This window comes from Melanaphis sacchari, unplaced genomic scaffold (assembly GCF_002803265.2).
Source record: "Melanaphis sacchari strain LSU unplaced genomic scaffold, SCAv2.0 Contig0_pilon_pilon, whole genome shotgun sequence".
NCBI classification, from domain to species: Eukaryota; Metazoa; Arthropoda; class Insecta; order Hemiptera; family Aphididae; genus Melanaphis; species Melanaphis sacchari.
The window spans coordinates 15,978,067-15,992,603 of NW_020270366.1; the positions used below are offsets into that span (position 1 = coordinate 15,978,067).

Consider the following 14,537-nt stretch of genomic DNA (forward strand, 5'->3'; position numbering starts at 1 on the left):
TCGTACGCACAACTATTACATACCTACTATATTTTATAGGTACTATACCTTATACGCGGTGTTATGTACATAATATACCTAATAATACGACCAATCCATCGTCCGCAGCAATAACTCGGCTATCTTGGCGGTAGGCAATCAAATTTATAGTAGGTAACGAGTGATCATTGCGATGAGTGTCAAGTAACGACTAACGACTAATGAGTAAACGATTTTTAAATTATAGATAACGACAATATTAATACTTGAACAGTAAACCGTAAATACCGTCCAATACGGCAATACTATCGCAGTAGAATCCTATCAGATTAAGTGCTGTATTGTCGCCCGCAATTTTATTCAATTTTAAAAGTAAAAATCGCGAGGGATTTTATTATATTTTCAGTCCACTCTACGACGGTGGCGCTACCCAGCGTCGGCAGTGACGTCACGCGCTACGACAATACAACAATAATAATATCACTTTTACACACATTCATTATTATTGAAGCAGTTGATATTAGAGGCAAGGAACGCGTATAATGGCAATAGTTTAATAGTGATTACGACGGCGACCTGTGAGTAAGTTGTTGTGCCGATAACGTTCTGAGTACCGTCTATTGTACGTTCTTTCTCCACCGCTGCCATCATCGCTTAGAGTCCGACGTCTTTACGACACTGACGTCGTGGCTCACCCGTTGAAACGATACGAAATCTTCGACCGTTGTCAAACTCGATAGTTTGAGGAAATTTTACAAAAGAGTTTTTTAACGGGTCCGGTCGGAACGTCGCCATCGCCCGCTCTTCACTTCTAGTCATCACTATCGGTGTTGTGTGTCTGGTTTTTAATTGATAATTATTAATAATATTATATTATTATTGTTGTAACACAACTGGTGTATACAGCGCCCTCTCCGCCACTGCCGTATGAACACCTTCGCGTGTGTCACGTACGTCGTACATTCAACAATTATAATTCAGCGACGTCGACAATGTGTTGTCGATAGCCGCATATGGTAGTTGGCAGCGGACTAAAGGTTTTTGTTTATTTGTTTCCCGTTGGATTTCTTTACCGAATTGTCGATCTCTGCAGGTATAACCGCGTCATTACACTCGTCACAAACACAACATGTGGAAAGTACGAGAACTCGCTGATAAAGTGTGAGTACTGAACTCAGACGATAACCTACTACGATCTATCCTTTCCTATATACTGATTGGTTACCGTTATTAGTAATGACTATTGAATTAACATATACATTTTATATTTATAGAACCAATGTAGTCCTCAACTATACAGAAATTGAAGCCAAAGTTAGAGAAGCCACTAACGATGAAGCTTGGGGTCCAACAGGTAAAATAGTTTTTCATTATATATTTCATTTCTTTGTACATTTTTTTAGAATTTATGTGTTTTTATTTGTCCATAGTATGTAAAGTAAATGATCATAATTAAATCATTGTATTCACTTTTCACTTAAATAAGAGTATGGATCAATTTTTTGTTGATAGGAAATAATAATACACATAAAGTTATATTTTACAAAAAATTTTCAATTGACAGGTAACTTAATGCAAGAAGTAGCACAAGCAACATTTATGTTTGAGCATTTTCCAGAAGTTATGGGAATGTTATGGAAACGAATGTTATATGAGAACAAAAAAAACTGGCGAAGAACTTATAAGGTGAGTGATATTAATAAGATAGACAAGTAAAACATTTATGTGTGTGAGAATTAAATATTTGTTTTATTATTTATTTATCATTTTATTGAACCTTATGATTTTTATTACAATTAAATTAATGTATGTTATTAACTTTTTAATTAGGTATAACATAATTATACATTATTATACCTCATTTTCAACTTCATTATCGGGAAAACTCATTATTAAAATCATTATACATGTTCAATATAAATTATTTATGATTGTTTTTATAAAATACAGTACAAATATTTTTAAAACTACATATTTATAATAACTATAACAATCTAAATTTGCATTGTCTTTGTTTTAAGTTATTTAGTATTTATTAAAATATATTACTTATTTATAATGTATAATAATTTATAATATTTTTACAGAGTCTATTACTGCTAAATTATTTGGTTAAAAATGGATCTGAAAGAGTGGTTACATCAGCACGTGAACACATTTATGATTTAAGAGGATTAGAAAACTATTCTTTTGTTGATGAATTTGGAAAAGATCAAGGAATTAACATAAGGTATAAATGTTGTCTTACAATTTAGATTACTTAAATTGGCTAAATTAAATTAAGTTATATTGTAATTCATTATTTATAGACATAAAGTGAGGGAGCTGATTGATTTTGTACAAGATGACGATAAGTTGCGAGAAGAAAGAAAAAAAGCTAAAAAAAACAAAGACAAATATATTGGACTATCCAGTGAAGCCATGGGTTACAAAGGAGCAGGTAATGAGAAATTTAATAAGTTGTAAGTTCATTTTTACAGTGAATATTTTATTAATTAGGAGTTGATAAGTGGGATGATGCGCCTAGATGGAAAAAGGACAGTAACAACGAATTTAGTGACAAAAAAAGTAGTAGTACACTGGGTTTTGAAGAATCACCTAACAACAGGTAAATATATATAAATATCTGTATAAAGGTAGGTTAGGTATATTATACTTTATTCACGTTAAGAAGGAACCTCAGCAGCAATCACCATTAGACAATGGTCAGCCAATCTAATGTCAACCATCTGTAGTAAAGCCACGCCCCCATGTAAAAGACTTGAGGTTCCTCATTAACATTAATAGAGCTTAGGCCGGTAAATTGTTTGATTATAACATTTTGGAGATAGATTAATATTTTAAGTACCAGTATTCACTAGCTTACATATTTTTATGTAATTTTTTTATAGTGATGAAAATGATATAGTGGATTCAGAACCAGAACTTGATTTGCCTCATAAACCTTCTGCAGAAGCTTATAAAGATCGTAGTATGTCACCTACCAAAATTCAAAGTCCAGCCAAACATAGAACACCTATTAAACGCATTGATTTGGGTGCAGCAGCACATTATGGCAAAACACAAACTGTGATCAATTCTCCAGTATCTACCAATAATCCCTTAGATACAGAAACAAGCTCTGTTGATTTGTTAAATATTGTAGGCAACAGCAATAAGCATTCAAATGATTTTGGAGATTTTAATGCAGTTTTTAATGCTGCTCCAAATACCAACATTGCTGTAGAAAATAATAGGTAATTTTATAATTATAATTTATAAATTAGATTTAAAAATATTAATTTAGAATAATGTTATTATTTTTTATGTACTATGAAATATTATTAGTATAAATAAATAAAAAGTCCCTTGTGAATTTTGATAGAGTTTTTACTCAAAACGTGTAATTATATCGAAAATGTAAGCTTAAAACAAAAAAGTTACAAATATGCATAAAATGTTAATAAATTGTTAACAGATTTTACTAATTTAAAAAATATATGTCAAAATGACAATTAAACTTTTTTTCTTTAAAATTTACATTTTTATTGAAATTGTATTAATATATCAAGCAACAAATAAAAACATGTCGCGTTCCCACATCAATTATTGGCATCACTGCCTTAACTAAGAATGACGGTGTTTGATCATAAAGTAATTTGAATGGTGATTAATGATTATTCTCATCTAAATAATTGGGAGATCAGGCAACATTCAATGATTATTTGTGCATGCGCAAATTGATGTAATTTAAAATCAATTAGAATATAATAGAATGTAATATATTAATTAGAAAAATAGTATAAACCATTTATTGTAAACAAACAATTAGTATTGGATGTCATGAAAGTAAGAATTTGAAATTTTTATATTTAAATTATTCTAAAATTGCTAATACTTACTACTAAGTATTCAAAGTCTGATATAAAACATATTATTCATAATATTTAATTTTTTTTTATTTTAGCAACAGTAATGATGAATTTGCTGATTTTAGTTCAGCATTTACTCAATCTATGTCTTTAAACAGCAATTCAACTAATTTATGTAAGTTTTTTTTTCCTATTCAATTTCTGGTGAATGTCAGTTATAATACCAACAAATTGATGTTTTTTTAGCTAACCAAAAGATTATTTCTAATTCCGATCTCCTAACATCGTTACCACAGACATCTACAAATGGAACAAGCCGTAACTTGTTAGATTTGAACTTTGATGCTTTAGATAACACAGGTAATATACCTATCATATATATATAAATTTACAGAAATATTATTAGCTATTTCAATTAATTAATTGTATTTTAACAGTTGAAATGTGCTTTATAATTTTAGTAGAAGTTGGTTTCTTTAATATTTTATACAGATAAGGTTAGAAAACTGGATTTTTTATTATAACTTTTCAGCAACTGGAATGATGTTGAAGACACTTCTAGAATCCATTCACCAACATTCAGATTCAAATATTAAAAGAATTTTGCAAGAATTTATTGAATATTTGCCTGGTCCAATGACTCCTCAAAAATTTACAAAACTTGATTGTTACCCAAACTATTCTCAAGTTATCAAAGTATACAGCCAAATACTTGAAATAATTTTAGAAAAAATTGATTTTGTTGATTATATCGATTTGATTTCACCAATATTTGCCCCAGATGGTGGTACCTTAGAAATGTTAGACATATCACTACATATTTTATTGAACTATGTCAATTCAAATGCATTATCTCTTAGAACTGATAATGCCATAGACTTAATCAGCTTAATATTAACAAGTGATTTTATAAAATCTTCATTGATTACTGAAACTTTAAATTCTAACCATAATCGTTTTATTGTTGTTATTGAATTTTTATTGTCATTGCCACATAGACTAGCTAACAAAGTTGGTAAGAATATACCTAAATTGTTTACTCCTGTAGAATTTTCAAACAGAATAATGAATCATATATTATTTGTCATTGATCAATTGAGCCAATTTTATATTTTTGAAAAAAAAAAACTTAATACAAAGCCACTTTCAATAGTTTTAGGCAAAACTATTGCCTCTTTTCTTCAAAATGATTTTTCTACGTCTTTGAAAATTTTAGAATGCTGGAGTTTAGATGAAAACTATGCTGTCATTATAAGAAATATTCTCTCAGAAGTTGACAGACGAGCAATTGATAGACTTGGTTATTTGTTTTGTCGTAAATTATCAACAACTGATTCGTTACATAATCTTATTGCAAATGCTGTGAATGATGTGCCTAACTGGAATTACACTTTGTGCAAAAAAATGATATTTCTTTTCTATCATGAAGATGACAATATAGCATTAAATCTGATGAATTACTTATGCTTAGTTCAAAAAGATTCTAATACTAATGTATTAAGTACAATAATTTTAGAACTTATTCAAATTTGGGGAGATAAAAGCGCTTTGTCACATACACCTTTTGAACAACATTACTACTTATCAAAACTTATTATTATTGGTTCAATATGTCTATTTAATATTTTAGTATTGGATGATGAGTTAAAAAAAAATGTTGAGATTAAACTCTTTGAAGGTGTTCCAATTCATCTAGAGAGTTCAGAAGAAAAAGTTCGAACTTTAGGAATGATAGTGGCAGAAATTATAATTGGTCTTGTAAAGCGTGATGAAAATGAAGGTGCGCCTACTTTAAATTTTGAGTATGACAAATTACAAGAAGAATCTAAATTGATAGTAAAATCATTAAACGAGTTGAAAAATTTTAAAAACAACAACAAATTAATATTTAAAGATGCTTTTAAAATGTTAAATAACTTTTTTGAAGATTCAAATATTATCAAAAGTCGATGTTCCAATACAATAAGCACATGTCAGAATAAAGTAGTGGAGAATACAAACAATGCAATTGAAAATATTTTAGATAGTGATGATGATGAATTTGAACCTTATGATTTATCTAATGATGTTGAAATGGATGTCAAAAATAGACCTAAATATGTACGTGATCTTATTGATGGTTTCAATGAACAAAAAGATTGTAAGGTATGGCTTGGCAGTTTAGAAGCATCTGAAAGTCTTATTAAATCACAGTTATCCAATGATGACGTTTCATTTGCCATTGAGTTATTAACATTATTAATCAGCATGGAACAACAATTTTACAAAGACAATTTTGAGAGCTTAAGATATAAATCTGCTGTTGCTGTAGTAACTGTTTTTCCTTATGATTGTGCTAAACACCTTTGTCACCTTTTTTATGATTCTATCGGTAAATATGCAATTTCTCATCGCATTTTAATACTAAATGTATTAACTGGTTCTGCTAAAGAATTATCAGGCTTTCAAAAAGTTGAAGAAATACAAGAAGAACAAATCACGGAAGCTAATACTTCAAAGTATTGGGAAGATATTATCAAAAAAAGGGTTCAGTTAAAAACCAGAATAATTTCCAATCCTAGAAAACCTATAAAATGTCAAAGTAATCGTTTTGTGTCTGTTGCTGATGCGTTTTTCTTTCCTCTTATTCGTGGAAATTTAATTGAACCAATTGTTTCACAACAAATTGATAATGCCAAAAATTTAAATATTCTTGGTGTACATTTATTAAATTCCTTATCAGTAATCCTATGCTGTTCAATTAATTCTACACATGCAACTCGTATGGGTGTAGAGCTTTTAGAATGGACATGGTCATTAAGATTTCATAAAGATGTTAAAATAAGAATTGCTGTTATGGGCTGTCTAGCTGCTGTATTGTTGTCAGTGCCTAAGTCTAGATTAGTTGATTTGGGAAGCTCATTAGTTGAATTTGTAATGTGGTTGGAAAATGTTGTCACATCTGAAGGAGTAATGAATAAAGTTGATAATGAAGTAAATCAAGAAGCAAGACAATTTGCCGTTCAAGTTCTGTTACTTTATAGAAATGTTGTTGGCGACCAAAATATGTTCTCATATTGATAATATTTCAATTCTATAAAATTTGTATATTTTCTAATTAAAGAAAAAATATTGTTTTTTTTTTTTAATTTAATATTAATTAAAAATAATTATTTATGTTAAGTCTTATCTTGCATTATTTATTTATTTTTTTAATTCCTTTGATATATTAATAATTTTTTGTATAAACAAATCCTTTAACATTTACAGGGTCTTCCTTGCCATTGAATCAAATGATTCAACCGGTAAAATTTGCTCAGAATAGTAACACAGAAAATCAATCTTCAGGAAGTTTAAATAAATTACAGGTAATTTAGGTTAATGTTATGTTAACCAATTAAATCTATAAATGGTCTATTAAAATCAATTTTGCAAATTATTCAATTATGTGTGGTTTTTTTTTTTTATTAGATAAGTAATAGAAAATTGTTAAATTCAATTTTATTCATGTGATTTTTAAGTATTTGTTTTATTGAAATTGATTCAAACATAAGCAAAATATTTTTCGTGGATTTTAAACTTAAGTTACCAAGATAAATTAATTACAAATTTTATGAAAATTTTTATTTTGTAGCTGGGCAGCACATGGAGTGGAGTAAAGGGCCTAAATATAGACTTGGATAATTTATTATCACCTGGTAGTAAATCTCCGAATTCAATTTCAATGTCTATGAATCAAATGGCTAATAACAACAATAGTCTCGGTAAATATAATTGACATGCTTTTCAAAAAACAACATTTCAATTATATTTGATAAAATACCATACAATTAAATTTGTGTTAATAATAATTATGTAGTAAATATCTCTATTAATCTTATCATCATCAATTAATGATCAAAAATAGTTATCAGACATTATTCCAATTATTAGTATGCTATTTGTTTATTTTTTTATGTATTTTAGGTGGGAAACAGAATGCCTTCTTTGATTCTAATGATGTATTAATGCCTACTCAACAAGCATTCTCTGCTAGCTTCAAGTGATATTTATTATACTAACTTTAAAAGTTACATTATTATTATTTAATGTGCAAGAAATGATTTCAAAACTTGTGGGAAAGTATATCCTATTTATATATTTTTTTCTTTAAAGGTTGTGGGACTCTTATTAACCAAACTAAGATCATAGTATAATGATGTTATTATATACCGAAAAATAATAAGCATAATTAATGAAAAAATTAATCAACCTAATTATGATTAAAGTTAGTTTCTACAAGTCTTGAAAATTGTAACAGAATTTTAAATTGTCCTTTTACACTTCTCCTTTTTGTAAAAATATTTTTTAATAAGCTCAAGTATGAATATTAATATAATATTAATTTATGCTTTTCTTATTTACTCACAGATATAAATCTGTTAGAATTTAAAAAACAGGTTCTTTAAAATCTATATGTTAATTTTCATGTTTAATAATAATTGAAATACCTAATGTTTGGTTTAAATGTATATAATAAATAATAAAAAATTAAAACTTCATCATTAACATCAGATAATATTGTAATAACATATCACATCAACATGTTCATGTCAATAGTCATATCATTTGTTTGTTTGTTATTTTTTAAGCCAAATCTGTACCTGATTTAATGATGAACATTTTAATTTGAGTTTGGTGCTTATATTTTGGGACAAGTCAACCTTATAAAATATGTTTCTTGCATGGCTCAAATGACCATATCCAACAGTATTTTTTTTTCAAACCACATTATTTGTTGCAATTTGTTAATTTTTGGATTATTTGAATACAGTTAATTTTAAATACCTATTATTTACAATTTTATTAAGTTTATGTATCTAATCTATGTTTTATTTAAGTTATTGTTAATCTTTAAGTCAACCTTTTTAATTTAATTCCAATATTATTTCCTTTCAAATTTTAATTAGAATAATATTTACCTATTGTGTTATTAATAAAAATATTTTGTTGATTAAAATATTGTTTGAATTACATTGACACTACTTACATAATTATCATAATCCCACCTAAATGGATAGGATTTATTTTTTTTTAAATAAACGTTCAAATGGCTCAATTCTAACGTATGATATACTTTTATTAATAATCATACGATAAAAAATAATAGTTAATCGATCTCCATGATCCGATCTTTTAAAAGATCGATTCATTTTTCGGAAGATCGAATTGAATCGTTGATCCGATCTTTAATGTATATGTAAATCGATTGTTGAGTAAACTTGAACTAGTAGTTCGCAGTTCACTAATTTAATGTATGAACAATAATAAATCGATTCATTTTCAAGAATCACCCATCACAATTTGTGTAAATACCGCAACGATTTAACGGGGGAGGGCCAGGGGGTAATTATTATATAATGCATACACAGAGTCTGACCCAGTAGATGTACCGTATAACAAATACATAATATATTTATATATTTCAAATATAAGTAGATGATTATCAAGAATGTACTTAAATAATAATAATAAATAGTATACCTAATATTTTACGATAGTATTTTTATAGTTTTTATAAAATCGTCTGTCGTCACATTAATTCCCTATATTCTTTTATATTGCGATAGTGAGTTTATTTACGTATGTTTCCACTACTATAACTTATAGGGAACAATATTACAACACTAATTCTGTTATTTCATACCTACTATTAAAATGTATAGATTAGTTGATCGCCAACAATTGACACTGACACAGACACTGTAATAATACAACAGTCGATATACCTAGAATTTAAGACGGAAAACCATAAGTAAGTACGAATTTATTTTTTCAATAAAATGTTGTCTAAAAAGTAAAAACCAAACAGCCATTCATTTTTTTTTTTAAACCTATTCAAACGTCAAATGATAATTAAACTAATATCCTAAAAGAAAATGTATCAACTAAAAGACCACTTTCGCGTAATGGTGTTTACTGATATTAGCACAAAAAAATCTATGTACCTATGGTTTAGCAACTCCGTCTTCGTCTTGTACTCATAATAATTATGATATGAGTTTATTCTGCAACAAAATACTTTCAAAAAATTTAATTTGACATATTAAATAAAGTCTGGACATCCGAGATATAGTATATATACAACATAAAACAATACATTTGTTTTTATAAAAATAATACATATTATTTTTAGGACCCCCCCATAATATTTTTGAAAATCTGCCCCTGGTAAAACAGTGTAGTATTTACTACGTATATAAGGTGGCAGTTGAAACTGACTAGTGTGGGGGGGGGGGATATGCACGAGTTTCAATCGGTTTTTGTCCATCGCCCAATGCGTTCATATTTGAAGAACAATTTAGTAATTTAGCCTCACTTTTTTTTAATTATACGACACTCAAATTTGATAAATGATTATATTGCTTAACAAAAAATTTCTAAAATAATTTCCATTTATTTTATACATGAAAAGGTACGTTCATAAGCAGATTAGGATAATATAGATAGTAAGATGGATAGATATATGTAGCGACGGAATAAAATGTAAACATTCAGTAGACTATTTGACGCTCATTAAAAAAAGTAATAATAAAAAAAACATCTGTTACTTTAAATTTCAATTTATCTTCATACATATTAATTAATTTTTGATTATTTTTCATTCTGCTTTTAAAGAATCTAAATTACTCGAATAATGATTTACTAAAGGCACAATTAAATCATAATTTAAAAAAATAGAAACCCTTTAGATTAAAGGCACTTATTCCACACCAAATGTTAGAATTATCAGTAAATCATTTATTTAACATTTATTGTATTATCCTTAAAGTATTTTTAATAGATAGCTCTGCAACAATAAGTACAAATATATAATTTTAATTTTGCATTTTTTTTAGCATTTTAGGTCATTTTTTCAATTTTATGGGCATTTTATATATATTATTAAAATCTGGGTAATATTCTTAAAAAATTTAAAATAGATTTTTTAATGATCATAATAAATTATTGCACTAACATATTATAAATATAAAACATCAAAATAAAATCGTAAATATACTTTCTAAAAATATTTAATATTTCAAAATACTAATCGTTTGTATAGGTATTATGAAATATACTCGTTGGACTAACCGAGCAATAACCGATAATTAATTCGAATACGTGTTATCTTCATCAATTTATTATTCAATTTAAGTTTAGTTTAAATTTAAATTTTAGTTTTACAATATTATTTTATTTCAAAATATATTAATTTTAGAACAAATTACATTAGTTATTTTACCAGAAAATGAATTTATTTGTATACTTAAAAATATAAATTATTATTTATTAATTTATTAATAAAATTATTTTTTTCGAGCATTTTATGGAGTCATTTTTTCTTATTGAGTAGGTGATTTTTTTTTTTTTTTTTGATAATTTTTTAGGTGTTTTAGGTCATTAAACTCCTAGCCCTAATAATAACATATAATTCCTGCAAAAAGTAACAGAAAATTCAATTTCTTCAATATTTTTAGAACCATCAACTACAATTAAATTGAATCTACGATTAGCACTGCAGTGTGTATACAAAACCAAATATTTTTAAAAGTGTCAACGTAATTATACTTGAAAATTCAATTTCAAACTTTCATATTTAATCAAAATTTCGAGGTGGATTGTCACTGATCCCAACGCAGTCGAAAAACTAAATCAAAATGGTGTTTCTGGTCTGGTGGTTAGAATGGAATCGCAAGACACGGTAAAATCTAGACATCGATCGTTATGGAATAAATAATCATACTAAAAAATTCTTTAGGCGAGCGTTGTGTTGCGTTCTGCGTCTAGTGCCGAACGACAGGTGTTGTGAACCTTGTATCTGTATGGTTTAAAGTTTATGCGCAGTAAACACAATCTATACAACAATATTTTTTGAAGATTAAATTATTGTTAAGTTTAAATAAATTGTAAATTGTTAACTATTATAAATTTTATTGATTAACATAAATATTAAATATTGTATATACGTAACAATTATTTTATTTGCCGAAATAAAATCTTTTTGTGAGCTCATCTACTTGAAGAACGAATCTTTAAAAATTCTTAGATAGGAACTAAATTATATTTTGGTACATAGTAACATATGCTTAGCCATAAAACGTCCGGTAGATTATACTTGTTAATTTAATAATCAGAATAGGCATCGTTTTAAAAGTTTCTCACTTTGATTTTGATAATTTATACGTAAATTCAAAATGAAAATACGATGATACGAATTATTTCTAATTATTTATTATTTATTAAATCAAAATATAAAATTTTTATGTTAGTAGACAGACAAATTTCAGGTATCCATAAAAATTTAAGTATCGATTATAATTTTAATCATTTATTTGAATAACTTTAAGTTAATATTTTAGAATAATAATTAAATGCATATTGTGTGAAAACAATTTTTTGGTAAAATTTCTAATATTGATTAGAAAATCACAATATCACATTATTATCAGTTTCTAATTTTCAGGTTCTTCGTATAAATCATTAACTGTATCTGATATAAGAAAATCAAAACAATATTGTTTGCTCTTAGATAGTTAGGGATAAGTGGTATTAGTTATTTTATAATGGTTAAGCCCCTGGATTCATTTTTTTGCTGCGGTTTTTCAAAATTTTTTTAAAAATATGAACGATTTAAGAAGTATTTTATGTGGTGTATATAATATAATAAATTTTATATGTATATGAATATAATACGATAAACGGGACAGTATTATATTACTATATTTAAAATGTTTAAACCATGCGTTTGATCGTATTAGGTACCATGATAATAAATTATATGGATAAATATAGCGATGACTACGAGACCATATTTTTAACAGTTAACAAGTAACAACCAATCCGTTATATTAGTAAATACTAAATTAAAAATAATATATCAAATAATCGTTTATATCACGTCAATACCCTGTTTTCCAACGTATTAACATAAGCCATAACACGGCCTTTCTATTGTTTTTCATGTGATATATCAACCGAGTTTTTGCTTAGTACCTAGGTACTAAGATTTACCGTGTTTTTCCTTACAAAACTTCAAGTTGTATTGACCTTACGTATATTTTCTTATTTTAAATTTAATTTAAGATGGGTTATAATAGGAAATATGCTATTTTTATACCAAAAATCCAAAAATTGGTATAAAACCGCACCGATTTTACCGACAGAGACAAAAATCTCATTTTTACGAAAAATCGAGTTATTCTATTTTCGTTTAGCACCACAGCAGTGCAAGAGTATGGTGATGAACCGGGATGGTACATAGAATGAAGTCATGATTAGATCATATTCGGTAATGTACTCATGTTCATGATGAATATTTGTGGGTATCCGGTGGTATTTGCGGCGAAGATATGACCACATTTAGCACGCCAACCTATTACTGTCGACCTGCAACGATACGACAAACACAGCTAAATGTATTTGCTAGTAGATGACCGCCTGGAATCCAATCGAAATCTACAAATTGTACACCAATCGATTTAAATGTATTGTCATCAACATAAGTAATATAGGTTATTCTATCATGTTATGTTATAACTAGAGCTCGGATTTCAATGCATTTGCATCATTTTTTCGAATGTCTCATACGGTACTTTCCGAGCTACAAATAAATTTCAAGTACTCCACTTTCTAACCACAACACTTTTTTTTGAGCATTTTTTCATCTATTTAATGCATTTTTAATTTTTAGGGCAGTTTTGACCTATTTATCGTGTTATGACTAAAAATTGGACTTAATTTAAATATATAAGTAGTAAGTACTGTACACAATACTACGTAATGTATATTATTTTCATTTTGAACTTAACATCAGGTAATCTGGTTTTAAAATTAGACAAGGAATTTTCAGTATACAAAAACTTGTTGGCAGATAATCGTCGATCATTTAAATTTCAAATCATTTAAGAACCTCTTATTGTACAGTGTAATGCAAATGTAAATTAATTTTTTATATTATACTATTTTTCACATAATAATTTTAACTTATAGAATAGATGATGTATTTTTTGAAAGGGCATTTTTTGGTATTTTTAAGGGCATTTATATACGGGCTCTAGTTATAACTGTCATAAGTTATGACTTATGACTAGGGCACGGATTTAAATGCACTTAAAACCATACAAATATGCTCTAAAAAATAGCCAAAAATGCCCTTAAAAAAATGCATTTTTCTACAAAAATGACCTTAAAAATGAAAATATGACTTTAAAAATGACATATATTTTTTATACAATTTGTAATTAATAAATAAGATTTAATTATTTTTTATTATTTTATTAAAAAAAAAAACTGAACATTTGATTGAAGTTGACTCGTATGTATTTTGGTCGTTCTGGAGAAATATTATTCATTCTAAACATACCAAAATACGTATATATTAAAAATTAAATTCTAAGTAATAGCCTATTGTACTTACTAAATTTTGAGAATTGCATTGAACAATAAGATAAAAACTGAATCGAATAATTTTTTTTTAGATAATATTTTGAATTGGCTAAATTTGTATAGTATATTGAACACATATGCATTAAAAACCAACAAAATGACCCAAAAATGCTAAAAATGCTCTAAAAATAAAAAAATATTGAAATATGCAAAAAAAAGCAAAAAAATGCAAAATAAAAATTTCACCTTTGAAGTTTCTGTTACATGAATCAAATTATAAACTTGGAAAGCATTGTCTAGGATTAATAAAAAAATAATGCA

The 14,537-nt window shown here is 27.0% G+C and overlaps 1 protein-coding gene across 1 annotated transcript; it reads left to right on the forward strand.

The window, feature by feature from the left end:
* Positions 1 to 131: 131 nt before the first annotated feature.
* Positions 132 to 6,925, forward strand: LOC112595698 (telomere length regulation protein TEL2 homolog). Its single transcript, XM_025340999.1, has 11 exons — positions 132 to 1,016; positions 1,073 to 1,140; positions 1,254 to 1,333; positions 1,544 to 1,665; positions 2,067 to 2,209; positions 2,289 to 2,419; positions 2,479 to 2,587; positions 2,871 to 3,215; positions 3,926 to 4,005; positions 4,077 to 4,190; positions 4,363 to 6,925. Exons 2-11 carry the CDS (start codon positions 1,109 to 1,111, stop codon positions 6,888 to 6,890), a joined length of 3,684 nt encoding a protein of 1,227 aa, XP_025196784.1. The 5' UTR covers positions 132 to 1,016; positions 1,073 to 1,108; the 3' UTR covers positions 6,891 to 6,925.
* Positions 6,926 to 14,537: the final 7,612 nt, after the last annotated feature.